General features: G+C 36.6%; 1 protein-coding gene across 2 annotated transcripts; it reads right to left on the reverse strand.

Annotated features, from left to right (window-relative positions):
• Positions 1-4,876: 4,876 nt before the first annotated feature.
• On the reverse strand, positions 4,877-21,969 carry qua (villin like protein quail). 2 transcript variants are annotated; one of them, XM_073080925.1, is made up of 16 exons: positions 21,837-21,969; positions 18,960-19,055; positions 12,689-12,802; positions 11,632-11,840; positions 11,330-11,534; positions 10,939-11,244; positions 10,519-10,815; positions 9,122-9,319; positions 8,903-8,989; positions 8,733-8,826; positions 8,067-8,306; positions 7,547-7,684; positions 7,039-7,194; positions 6,073-6,179; positions 5,723-5,908; positions 4,877-5,231 (listed from the first exon to the last, which is right to left on the reverse strand). In XM_073080925.1, the coding sequence occupies exons 1-16, from the start codon at positions 21,876-21,878 to the stop codon at positions 5,118-5,120; spliced, it is 2,589 nt and encodes an 862-aa protein (XP_072937026.1). In that variant the 5' UTR covers positions 21,879-21,969; the 3' UTR covers positions 4,877-5,117. The 2 variants fall into 2 exon arrangements, with proteins under 2 accessions (XP_072937026.1, XP_072937027.1); XM_073080926.1 differs by lacking the exon at positions 21,837-21,969 and adding an exon at positions 20,999-21,542.
• Positions 21,970-22,766: the final 797 nt, after the last annotated feature.

Below are 22,766 nucleotides of genomic sequence, written 5' to 3' on the forward strand. Positions count from 1 at the left end.
CAACTAAGCAAGAACAACTCTATTAATCAAGAATTAAGATATCCGTAAAATAATTATGTGGCCGAGTACATTGACCATATGTACAATGGCTTAAGTATAATATTACCCATATTCAATGAAATTGTGTTCACCACAGTTCTGTCCTCTATGATCAGCCACCAATGTTTGTACTTCGTAGTCATGAGGAAAATTTTTTCCAAAATAAAAAATAAAAATCAATTTTTGCCTAGCACATTTCGAAATTAGACAATTTAGGTTCCAATTTTGTTAGGCAAAAGTTAGTTTGCCTACTGTCATGGGCGTATAAGCTTTTGATTGAACCATTTATTTTAAAGTGAGGTTGATCGGACACTGATTTAATAAACTATGACTTGAATAGTACTTACGTTGTAATAATATAATAACATAATAATTATAATACAACTGAGTGTCAATAGCTGCAGTAAGTTGTGCGTCTGTCATAGTATTTGCGATGGATTTAGGCTTTTTAAGTGTTTGGTGAGTAAGCGGGTTATAATGTCCGGTGATCATGTCGCGCGTTATTAGGCTTTGTACGATGCAGCTTTGATGCACGCTTCTACGTAACTGGGAATGGTCCGACTTCACCCTTTGATACCTATTTTAAATTGCTTTTCACAAACCAAATAGTCTTTTGTAAAAAAAAAATGGTTTTATAATCCCTATTTACAAGTTTGAGATAACTCTGGCTGTTAAATTTTTCAGGTTAGACACATTACAGTGTTAACTTCATGGCCCTTTCATAAGTTTTTGAAGAGAAAGAAGTTTACATAAAATGTGTTTTGTTGTTGTGGAAGCAAATGTACATATTTATGTTTTATGGAAAGTATTCTAAATTTTAACTCAATTATTGATCAAGGGTTATTAAAAATACACGTCGGACTTTTTCCCAATATCAAGCTGCTTTTTGATAGATAGACACTCACCGCTTACCGACTGTGCGATATGATAACTCACAAAGATGTTTAAAATTTATTTTTCTACTACAATTTTATAACCAGATAAGCATTTCTAAAGTAGTTTTAACAATTCAATAAAACACATTATGACCATTATTAGTATATATGCCATATTTAAGTAACAATCATTGGATGTTCGGTTTTGAGCACATTATTTTGTTAAATGTAGACATCGATTTTATTTGTCACTTATAGTTAGTGAATACCCTTATATGTGATATCTTATGAGCAATTGTAGACTCGAAGGCCTATACAACATTCGATGTTTCTAAGAATTAATCGAATGTGTCAATAGGTATTCTATTGTAGCGTAAAACATGAGAAAAGATTATTATAGGGACACAAATGTTCCACATGCTTTGTAGCGCATCTGCACTGTTTTTAATGTCACATTAAATATCAAGTTGCACATTTTAAAGATCAAGCACTCGTAATTTTCAGCTCTGAAGGAATTGAACTCCGTAGCGTAGAGCTTGTATATTTACAGTAGCACTGGTTGTTCCACTTTATACACGGCACTCGTTGTAATCGATTAAACTAATACGTATCGTTTTTTATTCGACAAGGATTTAATTGAATACGGCCAAGGAATTGATGTGTAATATCGTTAAACACTTGTGTTTTATATTTTTATAATGTATTTTTTCTCTTCTAGTTTTAAAGACGTAATGATAATATTTAATTTATTGTAAGCGAATCGTTATAGTTTTGTTTCACTGTTGAATTTAAAGCGATCTGTTGTAACTTGTAGTTGCTTAAACCAGTGGCCTAACCCGTTCGGAAGGTTTAGCGTTTTTAATGTTTTCAAATAATTTGCTAACTAATTAGTACTAAATGATTGGGAGAGGCCAAAGCTCATTGTGGGAACATTTATAGGGGGATTAAATTTTAAAGGTATACATATAATTTAAGAAGTTGCGTTAAGTAACAGTAACACTTCGCTCATTCAGATCCTTGTCGAATACATTTTTAAGTAATTACCTATATAATTTCAGGGACCTAAACTTTAGAGTAAGTGCGATTGAGTGTCTTTTAAACAATTGCAGATTAACGAAGAATAGTGCCATAACATTTTAGTTAACTGTTTCCGCTAGTTGCTCAAATTATTTAGTCCGGCTGTATTCCACGCGTTACTTAATGAAGAATAAAAGACTCCAACGGGCTTCCTCGAACTATAAATGATTGGTCAATTGTTGAATTTACTCCACAGGCATCGTATTCGATGCGGTGGATAATCCGATCCAGTGAAATCATACCTATATAATATACTGTTGTTTTAGTACATTTAATTTGCTATCGTTAACTTAATAGGATAATTTGAAGGCAATAATAAATGTTTAGTGTTTTACGCTCTCTCGTTTCGTGATCTTTTTAGATTATGTTGCTCTCGAAAGACACTTTGGTGCCAAAATAAATGTTCACGTTAATATTGAAAATGTACAAAATTTAAACTAAATGTTCACTTTGTCAACTTTTGGCTTCAACGGTTGTGTAAACTGACACCAATTATTTTATAAAAGTAACTTTTAAAGGTATTTTTAAAAGTGTAAGTGTAAATTACAATTCTATAACACCAATATTGATATGCACTGTTAGATAGAAAGTATGTAAAACCCCTTTTTAATCGTGATTTAAAAGTACAAAACGAGTTGTGAAAGTACATTGTGTTTCACTCGCATTCAGTTTTTGTATCCGACTGCATTCGGCTGTACATCTCTGCTGCCACCTTTGTATATTTGCTTGTGTATAAATATCATACTATGTATAATTATTCATACAAGACAATATTCTATGGAAAATAAGTAAATTAAATACTACGTAAAAGGGTAAATCTTTAAAAGAGGCACAGGTGTTTCTCTAACTTTTAGAAATATAGCAATTATTAGTAATATTGTTTTTAAAATTGATAAGAAATAATTATATTATTAGTAGATTCGAAAGAACTTTTGCCTCTGTGAAGATTAGAACGCGAATGAAGGTCCACTTTCCGGAGTAGTTTGGTTGCGGGAGGGCTCGCCGAGGACGGAGGGCGGGGCCCGGCAGGCTCGCTAAGCTGTGATATGTAGACGTGTCTACGGTAACACCCGTGGTGCTAAAGGGAAGCAGGCCTCCGACGCATTGTTGTTACATGTGGTTCTTGTTGAAAATATTTTAATGTGCTGTTTATTATTGCTCCACATACTGTTAACATTCCTCCACGAAAAGCTACATAATTATGTTGAGTATTTTTTTTATTATTTTTGTTTTATTATTACATGACTCACGTTCGATCCTGTCGCTTGACCGGTTTTCGCTTTTTATGTTCCCTAGATGTAAGGCTCCAAACAATCTCTATTCTTTATAATTTACTGACATACGAATTTCAAATTTACGTACTTAAGTGTTTGTTTAAATTGCAATAATTCATCGTAGTCGTACGCTTATTTTTGAAATGCATTTTTTGAAATTATATATAGTTAGGGCAGCTATTGCATCGTTCTCGTGACGTCATTCCATCATGTACCGTGAATTATTTTTGTTACGCATTTTTCGGTTATATTTCGATTGCCAAAGAAATTTTGGATTTTTTTATATAATTACAATATGGTTGCAATTTATTTCAGGAGTTGATAGTCAACATTGATTTCCACGCTTGTCATTATTATTAATCCAGTATAACAATAATTATTATCGTTATTTACTATGCATAATTACAAACTCGGTCGGGGACGCTCGGCGGGAGTATTTTACACGATCTGTGGTGGCGGTTACAGAAATACTCCCGGACCGTCCCTCACTTCCTCGTGTAAATTATTTATTATTATCTTATTACATTTACGATTACAATATCTTATTTATCAATTTAAAATTGTAAGTTCCTAACTAGCTAGCTTCTCACTTGTAAAGAATACTACAATTAGCTATTCGCCGGTAACATGTCTATTGTAACAACATATTATCGTTTAGTTACTGTTATACTGATATATGGATGAATCTATTGTTCAGACATGGTTAGGAATTGGATAGTGTGGGTGTACCTCCTAGTGTCATGCAATACTAATACCACGTGCCTTAGATACGCTACCCACTCCCATATCATCTAGGCATACTATGTTATATGTATCGATAGTTATAGTGTACATATGTTTTGAAATAAACCAATATTTTATGGATTTTTAAGGAATTTGTATATTGTATAGATTATTATTAATTTTATCATAAAATTAATGCCTAGCTACTAAGTGCTAAATTTGTGAAAAATAAATAACATTTTAAAACTCATTGTTTTATTTTTAAATATTCTTAAATTATATATTATGCCGTAACAATAAATAACATGAACGATAACATTGATATATATTATTTAAAACAATGTGATTATAAATGCATATATTTCGAACCATTTTTTACACAAGATCTCAAAAATGATTCATTTAAAAAGTACCTTTTTAAAATACATTATAATAATACTCACATTTTTTTATTATCTTAGTGGAACGTTAAATTACAATTAACTGGGCTGGCTAAGTAATAAAATAACTGTCTTCGTCATTCTCAAAGTGGGTTAAGTTTAATAGCGGTTACGAACAAATAAAATAACTTGACATACATTATTTTTTAATTATTTTGTGCGCGCCACTTAAACACCTTATTCTAAATATCTTAGCAAAAAGTATCAAAGATTTCGAGACGTCATGGACTAATAGATCATCAATCATCTGTCTTGTTTATTAAATTTTATCTCTGAGCTAATATAATCTGTGTTTAATAAGCTATTTAACGTCTGGATTCTGAAAAGCTGTTTAGCGTTTTGTTTAATTAAGTGGTATTAAAATAAATTTGGATGTTTTATTTCATTTCTTTTACTCTTACCATACCTAATTTTTAAAATTGTACACATGAAAAAATTTTGGTAGATTCATAATAGCGAAAATCCTAATTTTGAGTTATAATGCAAAACATTTTTTAACTTGGATATGACTATAAGATAATAATAGTGTGAGAGTTACAGAACTTTTAAAAATTATTTGTATATTAGTATAGTTCTGATTCCAGCTATTAAAATTTTGATATGCATCGAAGGAATATACAGAATGAATGGGTGGACAAACAGCATGCAAGGATGTTACCTAGACTACTTTAGGACATAGTTTAAGCTTCTCAGAACAGTCCGACAGCCTTCTTCAGATCTTTCTGCTTCCACGAGGGCAGGGAACGGAACTCGCTGTACGCCATGTTGAAAGTTGACACGAAGTCGTCGTGGGTCAGATAGAGCTGTCAAAATAAAGTACGATTTCTAAAGGCTAATATTTAATTCGTTAGAATAAGTTTTAACGCTTCATCATTGTTATAAATTGACCGATGAAAAGTAGGTAAAATTATGATAAATGTTCTATGTTTAGACAAGTGTTTCTAAACCAGTAGGTATTCTGCGGCAGCAATAGAAGTTAATTGCGAAGTTTTGAATGAATGACTACTAAGTAGGTACTTGCTAAATGGTAATGACTAGTAGACCTCTATTAGTAAACAATGTTACCCATTTTATAAATTTACTTAAATTCCACAGTGTTTGATGGTTCATGTCAACACAAATGTTTTAAACCATGATGAGAATGTTAGGTAAGAACTCTGTCTGTTTTACTTTGTTAAATAATCTATTTAATAATGGACTAAACCCATACTGCTCCCAATACACAGAAATTTTCTTATAAAAGTTATCAACTATTTGAGGCGACTATAAAAAATGCTAGATGCTTGCACATTACCTCCTTGGTAAGCGGGTCAATATCCGTCGGCAAATGCTCCTTGGGTCCCCGTAGGATCGCCAGCGGGTACTTCTCGTATTGGTCGAAGCGGTTGGCGCTGTTGCCGCTCTGCAGCGCGCTGTTGCCGCCTTGCACTATCGCCTTGCCTTCCAGGGCACTGATTATTGCATTGAATGTTTTGTGGCCCTAGAAAATGAAATTATTAGAAAGTTAAACTTGCAGCTTTTTATTAGAAACAATCGTTTCATAGCATAGTTACTGCGCTTTTATAAAAAAAGGCTCAATAGACTGATTGGAGCAGGGAAAATAGGCGAATGTTGAATACGTTAAAATTTTAATTAAGTACTAACCTTCCACATGGAATGTTTCCAGTGTGGGAAGAAACCGGTGAAGTTAGGCGGCTCTCTGCCTTGACTTAAAACAAAGATCGGGGTTTCAGGGTCACGCCACGCTGGATCTGCATTATTAGAAAATTTTAGTTTAGGAACGATAGGAAGTTCACATTTATTATTTTTATTTGTATTTTATATAACTTCTCTAATAAGGTTAGGCTTTTGTCGTGTGAATATTACCTACTTTGTAAAAGCAGAATAAAATTAAGAGAGATTGATACTAAAACTATACAACTAAGAGTTCTGTAAAAAGAGTTTCAATTTTTCTTAAAGTTAGTCAATTCGCGCTTGGCTAGCGCAGTGTACTATGGCCTTTTTTTTTTTTTTTTTTCTTTTGTTCACGAGGGGGAAACCTTCAAAAGGTACCCGGCGCCGTGGGAGCGACGCAGGGTTATGTGGGATTTTTACCGCACTAAAACCCCCCCGGTGGCCGTCCTCAGCGCTGCGTAGAGGGCTCCGGGATCTCCAAAGGAACGCAACCGGAGTCCTCTTAGCGCGTTGCCCCGTCGGGCTCTGCCCAGGTGAGCTTGACGCTCGCCACACCATCTGGTGTGTACGACGGTATGCGACCACACATACCGCCGCCCTTCCCGGGGTCGCTTACCGAGCGGTTCGAGCTCCCACACTTACCGCCCGCAACCCCGGAAGCCCCCTTTTAGTCGCCTCTTACGACAGGCAGGGGATAAGTGTACTATGGCCTAAAATCCTCTTACTCTGAGACAAGATCGTGCCCAACAGTCGGACACTAATAAATTGAGGACTAGGAAACTTTTCATGACCGGGGATCGAATTTGAACCATTCTTAAAACCAATTGAGAGGACCCAATGGTGTTCTTTATTGTTTTTATTACTAAATTACTATGCGGGGTCTAACTAGTGAGTTATAATTATTGTAGTGTAGTTAACGTTGTGTTGTTTGGCAACCTTGCGCGAGGTATGCGCGGGCGAGGTTGCGCGCGTCGTCCTTGGCGCGCGGGCAGCAGTGCGTGCCGAGCCACGCGAACACGGCGCCGTGCGCGTCCAGCACCGCCGCCAGCTCCGGCGCCAGGTCGTACTGGCTGAACGACACGATCTCCTCGACTGCGACACAAATATAATGTTACGCCTATGTTGGTCATGCCTACTGAAATCCAGATTGCCAGTAGTGCATAGTTAGTGAATAGATAGTGATCTAATAGAGCATCGTGATCGCAAACGTCTAAATTTAAAAAGGCTTAAAAATCCTTTCTGAACTGCAAAATAACCCGGCAATGTAACAAATATTGAAAACACAAAACTTAATACTTATATTGTTATTTGTGACTATACTTCGTTGAGATCCGTAAGTTTAAACCTATGTAGATTTTAACTCTGCTGGGTTACTTTACAATTGTAGAGAAATGTTAAAATTTATTATAATTTCATAAGTTCTTATAATAGATGGAATGATTACAGGAATATTGGCCAGGCACGGTGGTAGAGACGTAGAACAGACGCGGTGGTAGCGGCCTCTCCATTTCTTTCAGCGGCGAAGCTACTAGCAGCTCGCGCCTGTCGCCCAGCGCTGCCCAGAAATCAGCTTTTTCTTTTCCTAAAACGAATTAGACATTATGTCTTAATCTTTACAATATCTTTAGCTATTTATTATGCAGTAAGTATTTGATAGTCAACAAAGAGAACATTGATTTTGTCCGTAGAATTCATGTTGAATGGTCTTAGTAGTGAGCTAAAGCTCTGAGGTTTATTTTTCAGAAGTTAAGAAGAATAAATAAATCTTTAGGTAATATTCAGTACGTACTAAATTGAATCTAGGCTGCTGACTGTCCACCCCTTAATAGGCAATTTTATTTCTCCTTTCTTTTTACCTCTCAACGAAAGCGGGCGTCCTATTGAGCTTCCAGCTACAGGGTATGCCAGCCTCCAGGCATCCCTCTTCGACCTCTGAATGTTATTCTTATTCAAGGTTACGTTACCTTGCATGACAAGCGTATGCTCAGCAGCGGCCATGTTCTTGGCGACCTCCCGCTCGTCGCCGGTGGCGGTGGCGGCGCACCACACCCAGGCGCGCGCGCCGCCGCGCACCACGTAGCACGCGCCGCGCGCCGCGCCCCCCGCACCGCCGCCGCCCACCTCCACCCCGCGGGCCTCGCGCGCGTACTGCCCCGACACGCGGATCAGCGCGCGGGATGGCGCTACCACGCGACGACCGCTTGCTGCAAGGAGTTTAACTCAAATAAAAAACGTATCCAACATTATTTAATACTAGTCATGTCTAAGCCCCGATGCTCATGCGGAGTAATGTGGAATCTTCGACAACACAACGAAACTCTACGTTTGTGCAATAGCAAAGAATCTCTGCTTGCACCTATTATTCTACTAGATTTATATTGGTGAGTGGAAAGAAGATCTTAAAACAAGTTCGCCAAATTCCATTTACACTTCCAAGACAATTAGCAGTCCTCGCTTTAATTATAAGTTATTTTCAAGCTCGAAGAACAGACACTCTGTTCCTTTTTAGAAACTCTTATCAGCAACTAGCAAATGAGATTAAGAAGGTTAAACTAGGTAATTAAATAATTCGATCGACCAAATTTTTACGTTTATGTAAGAATAGAAAAGATAAAAAATATAATACATACGGTCGTAGTCAGTAGCACTCCCGATGTAAGTGATCATCCGTCCCTTGAAAATTTGCAAAAAATGCGCCGGTTCCTTGCCTTGATACACCCAGGCCTAAAATGTAATAGATTCAGTTAGAAAGGTTTTTAATAAATTTGCATTATTTAAAGAAATGAAAGCCTTATATTACCTGAACGGGGAGACGCCCTAATTTTAAGTAGAGGTCTTTGGCTTCTTTTGCGCCCAAATTCCTCAAGTCATTTGGCGAAGAGCCACCCTGAAATATTAAGTATAACTCAGTTAAAATATAATATACCTCAATGGCTTTAGATGATAAAACAGGTCGGGCGGAGCTGAGAAAATTATCCAGGAAAGCCGGTAATTTGCAAAATTAGAGAAGATACATTACCATCCAGTAGTAGAGAATGGTCTGGTCTCCCGTGGGCGCGTGGTAGGTGTAGAGCGCGAGGTAGCAGTCGCGGTCGAAGAAGACGGCCTGCTGCGGGCGCTCCAGCTCCTGCAGCGGCGGCACCGCGGCGCAGCTCTCCTCCTCGCGCCGCACGCGCCACATGCGCAGCGCGCCTGATCCGTCGTCGGGCAGCTGCGCCTGGTGTGCGAAAAATCGTTGGTTAATAGGTACCTATTACATACTACATACCTATAACATCGTCTCTTTCTCTTTAACACTTGTCAAAATATGATGTATCTACTAATATGCACAAGTGGTAATAATCATCGTGTCAGTTGTCTCAAGACATTTCTCTTCCCCTGTCTCACTAACTATTATTTCAAATCAAATCAAATCAAATACTCTTTATTGTACCCAATAAAAGAAGATACATATAAAAAATAAACAACTAATTTAAAGACAATACAAAAGGCGGTCTTATCGCTAACCAGCGATCTCTTCCAGACAACCTTTAGGTAAGGAGTTATAGTAGGGATGAATAGAAAAATAGGTAGGGTTCAAATAATAATAATAAATATAATTATAGGACTAAGATAGCATAAACATGTTGGAATAAATAAAATATAGCACTAAGCACCAGTAAAAGAAGGAGACTAAAATAGAATGGGAGAGATGATTGAAAAATAAAATAGCAAGGAAAATAATAATAATAATATTAAAAAAAATAAATAAAAATAAACAAAATTAAGAAGAAGTAATTATTAAAACCAGAGTTACAGTTGTAAGTAATGAGACTTAACCAGATTTTTAAATGAGTATAAGGATTTAGCAGTACGTATGGAAACAGGAAGGGAGTTCCAAAGACGGATGGCCACTACCGTGAAGGATTTCTTGTAGAAGGAAGTAGAGTGGGAAGGAGTACAGAGAGCAAGGTTTTCAGAAGAGCGAAGGGATCGATCATGGGATGAGTGAAGAAATTGAAAGCGCTGCTTGAGGTAAGGAGGGGTATTCGGATTAAATAAAACGCCATAAAGAAGAGATAGAATGTGGGCATTCCGGCGAAGGCGAATTGGGAGCCACTTGAGTTTCGCGCGATATTCAGAAACATGGTCATATTTGCGTAGTCCAAATATGAATCGTATACACAAATTTTGGAGACGCTCAAGCTTATTTAATTGCTCCTCGGTAATGTCAGGATAACACACATCAGCATAGTCAAGTATTGGGAGAAGAAGAGACTGCGCAAGCGTTATTTTTGTGGCAAATAATGTAGCATAGTCGGTAACATACTTAAGGTTTTAACATTAAGTTATTTATAAATACATCTGGTTGATTATTTTGTGCAACATACGCAACCCACAATGTGAGATTAGAAGTAGTGACAGTTAAGTAGGTACCTCAGCAGCTAGCCAAGCATTCGACGCTAGGCTAACAGCATCGAGCCTCGTAGTTGCCGAGCGCGCTGCTCGCAGCCTTACATCGCGGCGCGCGTCACACCAACGCCACTGGTGGAAGAGCGCGGCGAACTCGAGCGGCTCGCGGCCGGCCAGCGCGGCGCTGACGGGGCCCGCGTGGCGCCGCGCCCGCGCCAGCCCGCGCGCCGCCGCCAGCGCGCCACGCGATGCCGCACTGCCCGCCGTTGCGCCCACCCACGCCCACACCCCGCGGGTACCAGCATCCACGATGTACACTCCCTGTCAATAATTAATTTACATTTCCAATTCTTAACAAACAAAATAATTTGTAATAGCAGATGATTGGTTCAATGATAGTTCAAATAATGTAGGTAGTATGAAGGGCATTAAAGTTGAACTTACATCATCGCTTAAATCCTCCCTGACCAGGGGCGCTCGTTTAATTTCTTCCAAGCGAGCAGCAGGTCTTTGCGATGGAATGGTTACAGGTGAAACTCGTGGTGGTTGGGTGGCTTTGTAAAGACGAGCAGGCCGGGGTGGGTCGCTTGGCGGCGCGGCTGGTCGTACTGAACGAGCACGCAGTTCTAGCAATGCATCGAGAAGTGACCTATCAGCTGGAGGCAATGTTTGTTCGTAACCGTCATGAGCAATCGTAATACGACGGGCTGTCATCCCCTTATCCGCTCCACGAGCCATCCGATATGCGATCTAAAATACGAAAATAATGAAACAATTTAGCGAGCGTAAAATTTTAAAATAATATTAGTTTAACTCTTATATTCGTAAAATTTACCTTGGCTCCGAATATTTTCTCAATCAAGTTAGCTGCTCGACCGAGCCACAATACGACTAAAGACGCGGTGTCCAAAACAAAGACGCCGTCGGAAGCGAGATGCGCCCATGACACAGGCTCCAGTTGCAAAAGGACTGGCCTGCGACCCTTCACACGGTACAAACGAGCACCACCGTTTAGAGTGCAGGAACCACTTCGAAGAATCCTAAAACATATCCGTCGAGAAGTGTCAGTATTTTATTTGCTTAATCAGGGCATAGCTAAGTTATTATTTTTTGTGTAAAGTGTAAAATGATTCGTACCGGATTCCGTCTCGAAAGTACGACAACAGTCTAGGAGACTCCTTGGTGGCTGTCTCGCGGTGTATGACAGCCGGCGCTCCCAGATGCGTGACGAGCTGCGAGCCGCGGCGCAGCGCCAGCGCGCCCAGCGTGCCGCTGCGCTCGCCCGCCCACGCGTGGATGTGCCGCTCAGCGCAATCACCGTTGCCGTTTTCTTTTATTTCCCGTCGCTTAATATTAAAAAATACTATTTTAATGTAGACTAAATATTACTGATTATAAGTTAACTATTCTTAAATTTTGACCTGTTTACACATGTGTTACCTATGTAATATAACTGTCAATAGAAAAACCAAAAATATAACAAATTAATTGACATAAAGCTGCTTAAACTACGTACTTATTATTATTATTATTTACTAAACTATAAACAGTTTTATCAACTGCAACCTACAAATTATTTTATTACGGATGATTAGACCCATGCTCATAAGTAGGCACTTAGATTTAATTTTACACTTGTTTAACACGACAAAGTTTTTTGTTGCAAATCCTCTTAAATTGCCTGCAGAAATACTTGGATCTAATCTGTAATCGGTAATAACTAGGTATTAACTTTCAAATGCTTCTCCGTCACAAAATTACAAGTTGAGATGTAACTCATTGGTAATTTGTAACTCATCAATCATGTTCATCGTGCAATGACATTATTCACATACTTTCGTGAAACGAATGAAATCGAAATCTACTTTCGTTGCATTACCTACGTATAAAGTGAATGCTGGAATTTACTTTTCTTTTACATTACATACTGGACCTATTATTGCAATTATGACATCGTAGAGAAAATAGTTCAATAATTTTCTATACTTTTTATATAAAAATACATTAGTATAACTACGTATTAGTACCTACGTATATAGTCGGTATAAGGTAATTTCATATGTTGCTTATAAGTTAGCAATGTCCAATTTTGTCACGTTATGTAGTTGAAGGTACTTGCATAAGTAGAAACAATACTTAACAATATCAACAAAGCCTAGCGTTAAAAGCTTAGATGTACTCGTAATTTACTCACAATAACGTCAGGCCCAGCTGGCTGGCCGGGCAATGATGAGGAATACACCAAGTACGCATCTCCGTCGTAGAACGTGCCGTAGTGGTTTCTCGGCAGCATCTCTGTTGCAGATTCCTGAACATCAAAAGAAATTAGTGTAAGGGATGATAGTTCAGTGTCTAGCCAACTCATACACTGAATTGACCGGGATCGATTGATGACTTTACGAAGGTAAAAAATCATTTATTGTGTGATTATGTTTTAATTAGTTAGTACCTTAAGTTTAATAGTTAGTACCTTGTCGGTATAAATTACTTTTATTTATACTGTCATTCATTATATTCGAAGAGAAAGAGGGACAGTTGACAATACTCATAGGTTCACTAAACTCGTTTTCAAATATTACATAATTATAAGTCTACTTACCAAAAAAAATTAAATAAACCGACTATTTGTAAAGAGCGTTGAATAAATTCACTTTTTGTCATCGGGCGACAACGGACAGTGACTATTTCACAGCTAACCGTTACAAGGAAATGCATTATGATGTTTGGGTTACTGACCCCAATTGCTATTTTCTTATTTGCTTTCACAGCAACGCAACTTTAAATCGATTGTACTTACCTAACTGTGAACACTCATAGTTTAACTTATGCTTCAACATAAACGCATAAAGCTCTTGCTTGTATATCGTATGCGACAGCAACTTAAAACTAGCAAGGCTTTTTACGTCGCAAGAAACAAGATGCAAATGCAAAACAATCAAGATACTTTATAGCTTTGAGCTTAGTGAGCTTCAAATCGTCAAGTCTGTGAATGCGTGATAATAATTTACGGATGGCGAGGTAATTTAGTTAGTTTTCTTTTTTTGTGACGTAGGTAACGTAAAGCAAAATTTTGGGCCTTTTGTAGCAGCTATAACTATTGACCTATTAGAAATTTATTAATAGGTACCGAGGTACACCTGTAACATTTTTAAGTCACAGTGCTACCTACTTCAGGGCTAGAGCATGAGAACTTTCTTTTGTTGTTCAGTATGTAATCGGCTGTAAAGTAAACTATTTTAGGTAAGACGTGCATTTGTGATTGATTATTTATTACCTACCTCTGTACAAACGTTACTTTTCCTAAGGGGTAATTCTTTTTTTCCAAACGACAGGAATAAAATCGATATTAAATGTACCAGGCTTAGGATCCAAGATAGTACAAGTAAAGAAGAGGTAAACAATCGACTTATATTACGAGTATTTTAATTAGGTTTACAACATGTTCTTCCAACTGCTTTATACAAATTAATGTCAGGACAAATTAAGCCGTTTAATTAAAAACAAATGTCGCGTGAAATGCGTGGCTAAACCCGTGTTGACGTGATGGCTGCCGGCGGTCAATGCATGTTCGTATGTAATTGCATCAATCTGTATCATGCATGAATGAATTGGTATGTTATGAAACAAACCTATCAATTACCCGATCGAAAACATTGCAATTTGAACATACCATAGAGAAAAATTGCATTATTAGATAATGATCAATACCAAAACGTAAAAGTAATGAAAATTAACTCGTGCTTACAAATAGACAAACTTATAATAAAAAAATGCTTGTTTTGTTCATACTAAATGCACTATGAAACATACATGCACGCACGCATTACATTCATAATAAAGAGCATAATAGTATCAAGTAATATTAAATAAATAAATAATAAACGCTTTCTACACTCACAGCCCCACACTAGGATTCCCTGTGTCGTGGGTGCCATGGACACACACATAGACAAATACACAAACACCCAGACCCAGAAACAGAAATCTAAATTCATCATTTAGATATCTGTCAGGCCGGGGATCGAACCCGGGACCCTTTGCACGTCAGACCGGTATGGTGGCCGCTCCGCCACGCGGGTAGTCATATAGTAATATTTAATATATGACGCCTCTCATAAACTTCCTGATTATTATTTAGTACTAGTTTTTGCCCGCGGCTTCGCCCGCGTTAAAAAGAAAATAATATGACATTATAACATACATAAAACTGAAAATTCGTACTTTCATTGGAATACCAGTAGCGCCACCTGACGAAATTTGGCCCAACTCTGAAACCTTCGTGGACTCATGGACATCAACTTTGCTAAAGATCATCACTTGATCAAATGCATAGTTTACGATTCAGTCCTTACTAATATCGATTAAAATAATCGATGTTTTGGGTTCAAAAGATCGATTCTCCGATTAATCGATCTTATATCGCCATCCCTAGTTCCCGTGGGATTTCCGGGATAAAAACTATCCTATGTCCTTTCTGGGGTCTCAGACTATCTTTGTACAAAATTTCGTTAAAATCGGTTCAGTGGTTTAGGCGTGAAGGAAAGACAACCAGACAGACAGACAGACAGAGTTACATTCGGATTTATAATATTAGTAAGGATTAGCTACACAATCTTATAAATTTATTGCACATAAACGCGCGAAATATGACGTGAAAGTTAATTTCAAATAATAAGCAAATTATAGAAAATTCCGACAATAGCAGCCGATAGCCGATAAGTTGTCATTATTTTTAATGGCCATCATAAATATATTAATGTAAATCAAATTAATTTTATAAGTGTGAATACTACATTGCTTAGTATAAGCGCATATTAGTAACATAAACCATGCTAAGTCCATTGACATTAACGAAATTCTAAACAAACATTGTTGCCATTGTGAACGACATAATTATTGTTGTTAAGTAAACTTTCCGTAGATTTATATTACAAAAAATATCTGTGAGAATTGGGATACTTTGAATTACGTTATTCTAAAAGCATTATACAATTCGTTCGAATAATAAAAAATATTTCCGTGGGTTGCGTGAATAGGGAAAAAGTTAAATAAGTGGGTCTGGTGCGGTATCAACACGCTATTGCTCTGATCAACGGGGAAAGACATTGTTTGAGAAACTGTTTAGGTGGATTATCTGTGTTAATCTGGTAGGTAATCTTGTTCTCGTTTTCGAGCGGATATGGAGTAGCGTTGATTAAAAACACCTCGGTCTCGGTCAGATGGTTCGCGCCTCTTCTGAGTAGCGGTACCGAGATGTAGGAGTTATTCCGTTACAAATGAATTATCGGCTCACAATAGCAAAACGCCCGACATTGTTTTGTTATCAGTTGGTGCAGGGAAAATACTGCACTGTATCCAAAGCTTTTTGACTGTGAGAATTTTATTAATTGATTAAGGACCTATTTCGGAAATAAAATAATCACTATTTAAATACTAATTTAACAAGTACATCTCTTTTTTAATTTTAGTACATATCAACTTAATACGTATTATTAAAGCTTACTAACAAGAAAGGGTTTGAATGCTGGGTGTTCTAATAAAAAGATTCCGTTACATACTAACATACCAACATACATACGTCTCAAGCTAATAAAAGCGTATTAAAAAGTAATCGTCAATGAGTAAAACCCTCTTAAATCTACATTAAATTTATAAGGAATTTGTATGTCATGAACATGTAACATAATGTTCCTGATTACAAGATTGTAGCAGTGTAGATATGGCTTGCAAATCATCTCGGAACGCATTGCAGGAGAGCACCAAGCGTGCACTAGTGAGCGGCTTTGCATGCATCTTAGATCTCTGCAATTTACTGCGACGCTGCGCTCGATGTGCACTTTCTCCCTGCTTGTGTTTATGTAAACTTGGATAAAAGCAGTTGCACGTGTACTATGTCATTGGTTTGTTTATGTGCTGCCTAATCATACATATTTAATTTATGAATGCCATGCCATTGTTGTGAATTATGCATGCGATGCAAGTAACTACAAAATATGTGTATGTTCCTAGCTTCTAGATAAATAGAGATAAGATCTCACTATAAATAATTTGATATTAAAATGTTATCAAATATGGCACAATATATCTAGGTAACATATAAGCGCCTCCATCCACAACGGGGGGACGTAACAAGAGCCTATTATGTATTATTTGGTGGACTAATTTGAAAGAAACTTGTTTTGAAAGATGGAAATAATGTTGTTTAAGAAGCTCTGGGAATTTGTAAATAATAAGACAAAAGCTTACAACATTTATTTTGTAAACTAATTCAGGTCGTACAGATAACATAAGTAGCCTTCTTTGCTTCACAATGAATGTCACAAGTGACGAACAATATCCTGTTGTCAATTTCTCACGAAACACTTTTATTCTTAAGTAGTTATACTTGACATAAGGTACCTTATATTAACTGTCCATTTAATTTTTAGTTAAAAAACGATTAGCATGCAATGACTAGCTACGACCTCATTAAATTTTTTACAGGCACGGATTTAGATTTACCATTTTTTTATTCAAAGATAATCTATCTTCGACATACCTACATTTTCTATTTCTACCTAAGTACCTATTTTATTCATAAGTATTAAGTTCGGCTCTGGCGGCACTCAGGTTCCTTAACCTTCCTCTACCTTTAAATGAAAGTCATGCTTAATTGGCTCCCTTTATTTCCTACGTTTGCATACAAATAAAACTCTAAAACGGGTTTTATATTAAAAAAAACTATGTTATGAACTAAAAAAAGGTTACTTTCAAATTGCAGATGTACCTCATATAGCTAACTTAGTTGTAGCTTAGGTAGAACAACCGATGATAAAATAAATATTGTCTGAATTATCACCGCAGCTCTTGTATAAGTATAAATACATTATACAAATCTATGAGTGTTTTTGTGTCACGGTGTCTAAATGTCTATTCAACCGGAAGATTCGGCAGATTTTGTGAAGTCAATCACTTCGTGCTACAAAAACTCGTAGCTTATGACAAATTTTAACAAAAGTTTCTTAAGGTGTGTATAGGAAAATACGAAGTGATCTATTAATATAACAATATTTATTATTTGTTTTATTTGGAAATTAATTATTATTTTGACAGTAACGACCTTGCGTAGCGATGTTTTATACAGCAGTACCTAGGTCTCGAGCACAGACATCAATATAGGTCTTTGCAATACAGGTTTGTGGTCTCGAGCTACGGATGTCATTGAAGAGTGTGGTAAAATACTTTTATACGAAGCCTTCCAAGTTCGTCCTTAAAGATGGAAATGCATTCGTAGTGAACCCCAGGATGTAGATGTAGGCGGCAGCGACGAGTAATCGTCAAGAGAGCTGCTATATTATATAAAAATCTAAATAAAGGGAATTAGGTTTCTAATTATACTTTCAATCCGAGTTCTAGATAACAATAATTCTAACGTAGGATGCCTGATATATCTTGCTGATTATTCTTAGAGTGAGTTAATGATATTCAGTGCACACGGAGTAGGTATGCCGTTAATAATTGTCGCAGTGAAAGTGAAACCCCATGTGGCATTATGCCCCAGACGTGAGTTGACATGCGTGATAGTTCAGCATAAGTGCCCGAGTTCGTCCATGGTTGGTCCGTAATTGGTAAATCGTGATTCTACCACTGCGTGATCATGTTACGAGTATGTGTTAACGTTCATTTCGCGTGGGATTTCATTTACAAGCTAAAAACAATTAAAGATTGGTTTGTATTCAACCATTGTATGTGATGCAAGCATTTTTATGACATAGAGGTAGCTTGCATGCATTTCAGATGCTGTAACTCGTATGACTTAACAGCTTTTGCATTTTATGTAGATAGGAATTAATAGCAACTTTAAAAATATCTCGGTATGTCTATGTGACTTTATTAATAACTCTTTTCTTAATGACTTTATGTGAAATTAATGCAAAAAAATCGATTTTCGACAAAATAGAAAATGCATATTACAATCTATGATTAGGAACGAATGCGTTTACTTGGGTGACCCTATTATTAATGCGTGAGATGAAATATTTTGCGATATGTGACGTTCTTCTACTTTCCATTTTTATATTTTATACTAGATGAAGGTTTGGTTAATGGGATGTATAGTCTATCTGATAGTAAAAGGTAAAGAATCCTAAATAGGGCAAGAATCTTGCCGTCGGTTACCTACTGATGTGTTGTTATTAAGTAGTACTGAGTAGTTCTAAATAGAACTACCGCAGCCTAAGTTGAAACAATGTTACTATCATAATTGTCTTGTATCTAAGTGGTGGCTTTTATTTTAGTCTACAGACTCCTATAAAGTTTATCGGCACTATTGGATAAAAACATTTTAGTTCATTTGTTTACATAAGTGCAGAATGATTAAGTCTGGATGATCTACGCGGTGTCGTACAGCGAAACCGTATCAGGAACTAAACATCTTAATATTTTTACTGCCTCCAGTAGCGTTGAAGTAATGAAATGCTACTAACCGTGACTCTCCAGACGAGGAAGGTGGTGTGGTCGCGCGGCACGGTGCGGAACGCGGCGTCCACCTGCACGGCACGCCCGTGCCCGCCATCATCCTCCTGTAACAATCAAAAACATATAAAAACTGTTTAGCTTTAATTCTAATTTTTCACCTACATTTGTGTCTAATAAATCATAATTAATGTTTGTGGTCAGGCTATTATTTTCTCTTAAGTATAATTAGGTACAAAGTGAATAGTGTCTACATACATACCTAAATCGTAGGGTACCTAAATCGTATATGAATAATGACATTTGCATACTAAGTACCTATTTAGTTGCAATTTTAAAATATTTTACAGGAATATAGTTTTTAATGTAAATATTAGGTAATAGGGAATATGGTTCTGGGTTTGAATCGTTAGTTGAAGCTTCCACATGGATGTTGAAGCTTCCACAACTTATTACACCTACTTTAAACCACCTCATTTATTTGCAATGGCAAAATATTTAACGCAATTTAAACCTATTTATCACTTTTCTAGCGATTACAACGACGCGAATCGTACCATTGTAGATCGTGAATTACCACTTGTAACATATAAAATAATTATCATATCATTTCTAACGAGTACATTTACGTCAAATCAACGTTTATTATGGTCAGGTGATTTCGTTGCAGTTGATTATGATTGGGGATCTTACTTATTTCATTATAATTATAATTAAATAACAAGTAATTTGAACGGACTACGTCTTTTGTCAGTTATACGAATTTCGCGTCATTTTCAGAATGGGTGAAATAATTCTGAAGGGTTATATCATAGATTAGTAAAGATTACTCACTCCTAACAAGAAAATGTACCCAGTTTTGAGAATTGAAACAGTTGCGTAAAAAAATTTTGCCACGTCTCCGTGCTAAAATGTCCCTAAAATATTTGAAATTATTATTATAAATTATTTAATTATCATGAAAATTACGCAGTATTAGTTATTTATTCGTAAATTTTCTCTAAAAATGTTTTTATTTGTCAAGAATTCAAAAAAATAACTTACTATAATAAGCCATTTGCGGCTTCATTCAATTTCAAGGCGGCGAAGTATCTTTACTAATCTATGGGTTATATTAAAAAAATCTAATTTAGAACCTCCTCCTGTTGAAGTCGTCAAAAAGAGGTCATAAAACGAAGTTTCAAAGTTCTTTTACCCAAAAAATATTAAGAATATTTGCGTAACAATTGAAAAAGTGACGGAAGCTTATTAGGCATGTAATTAACTAACAGAAATGGGTTCAGTACCGTGAGGACCATTTCATCAATGTCCCACGGAATTGTTTTAGTTTTAAGCGAAATTTGACTAACAATGCCTATTGTGATGAGGTTGCTCTGAATACAAAGTGTATGGGTTATATGTGGATGTTTGATTTCAATCTGTGCGAAGTTATGCGTTTTGATAACAAAAGGTGTTTTTGAGCGTGGGCGATTGAAAGGGTCCGCGTACAATAGACACTAATGACGGATTAGGGTAGGTAATCTAGGCCGCTACCGCAGAGGGGTTTGGAAGGGTGCGCCGAGGACATTGTACCTAAAGTTATCTTTCGTAAACACATTGATGTATTGAATTACATTAATCTCCCAAAAGAGTTTTGGTATGTACAGTATTAGGTAATACTGAACTTGTAATAATTTAAAATACGTATCAATCAGATTTAATCATTATATGTTCCTCAGTATCTTAATTGTTAGAGATATAACATTTATAATGAGGTACCAATTATAATTATCTATAAGACTAAAAATAAAGAAAATGAAAGGTATATAATGTAACAGCAAATGAAATGATACTAATCTATAATAGTCTAATCTAATGAAAGCAGAGATTATTTTTTAAAAGTTTATATTAGAGAAATTACCTTTCATATTTGTATTAAACATATCCAAACAGGTAATATAAACATCAACAATAACAATTCTTAACCACGTAAATTGCTTAGAAACTTAAGTAAGTTCGAGTTTAATCTATTCAATGTTAACAAGCACTAAAAATAAATAAAGATATTTACTTGATCAGCGCCTATTTCCAGGATGTGCATATTCGTGTCTCTTGTCAGGGGCGGACTGGTCCCATCACCCAGGCCCGCGCCGCTCCCACCCGCACCGTCACCACTCAGTAACCACTATCGACCAAGACGCTACACTGTCGGCCAAGACGACCGCGGCGCCCGTACACACCGAACACACTAAGCCGACCCAACACCACCCGCGACCGCCCAGCGATCAGAAAAAGAAAATTGTTTTACGCTCGATGCACTTACATATTTTAATAAAACAGAGAGGAATAAATTATCTCCCGCGAAAGTCTGATGGTTCGTGTGTCGGGCTCCGATTGATAGTTGTCGGCATCTATCACGTTTTCATCAGTCGCGGTGAGTGTAACGGCTCAATTATGACCATCAATTATAATTATTGGCACAACAACGGTGTAAATAAATTAATATTTGTTATCTAGAGCGTTTCATAGATCTCGCTGTCCAATCTCACAAGTCGGAACGTTGGAAACGTACTTAATTACAGATTCGTTCGGCTATTTTTTGTAGACCTACCCACTCAAACAGTTTTTTTAAGTAACATCAAATGTTGTTAGTGTTACCATATAAAGCTCTACGCCAGCGTCTACAACTTATGAATTTTCTAAGATAAGAACTCAGTCGATTCCTAAATACCTACAGGTTTATTTTTTTCAATATCAGATGTTATAAAGAAACGGCACTGTGCAAAATAAAAATTAATAAAAATATATTCACATATTTGAATGCAACATATACTTAAATACAAAAATAACAAACTAGCTTAAATATAAGGCTATCGATTTCTTAACAAGAATGCGAGAAATGGACCCACGTTTCTTGCATACGGTAGATCCAGCACCTGATATCCGTCCATCAACGTTCTTGTTCGTTATCACACTCTTGTTAACCACCAATGTGTGAAATGCTTCGGATAAAATCGTAACTTATGTTACTTGGCCGCACATTGCAGAGATTTACCACACCGGTTCGAGTGTGGGTCGACACCACTCTGACCACTCTGATCACGGCGTCACGTTCCAGCCAGCTATCTAAATCAGAGGACGGGATCTATGCTCCGACGCGCACATTGTTCATTTGATCACAACATTCACTTTCGACATACAAATATGCGTATCTACATTTCATTGTCAAAACCTCACGATAAAATAGCTTTTGTTTCAGTTAGGTATTTTAATATGCATATTTTGATGAAAGATATAAATTTAATATGATTTATCTTTGTTAATCTCTGAAACACACAGCAAAGGATGGTTTATTGGACTATTCTTTGTTTCCCTTGTCGTTTGTTAGCATACAACGAATACATGCTTGCAATCATTGTTACTGTGATATCGCATTAGAGGTTGAATAAAATGCTAGAGTTACAAAATCCACCCCTGCTTTGGTTTTGCATAAATACTTAATGTACCTATTGTTCTTACTTTTAAAATAATTAGGTACAACGTCTATTTAACCTACATAAATATATTAATAGATTTTAAATCTATTCAATTGATGATGCTAGAGCTTGACATTGTGTGGGCGTGATCCAATCGATCAGTTTCATTAGGCTTATCGACTACATAAAAACATCGCATTCTTTTAGCATTCAAATTTACAATAGGCAACGGTAACGATTTGATACGTTTGAGTAGTCACAATACGACCCATCCATGTTATAGAATTAGCTTTAGTGCCGCAAACTATTGTTAACAACAATGTCTAGTAGTATGTTTGTAACCGCTATATAGTCATTTTGAAG

Source organism: Epargyreus clarus, unplaced genomic scaffold (genome assembly GCF_041222505.1).
Source record: "Epargyreus clarus isolate Ecla_fem2 unplaced genomic scaffold, WU_Ecla_fem_2.2 ptg000015l, whole genome shotgun sequence".
NCBI classification, from domain to species: domain Eukaryota; kingdom Metazoa; phylum Arthropoda; class Insecta; order Lepidoptera; family Hesperiidae; genus Epargyreus; species Epargyreus clarus.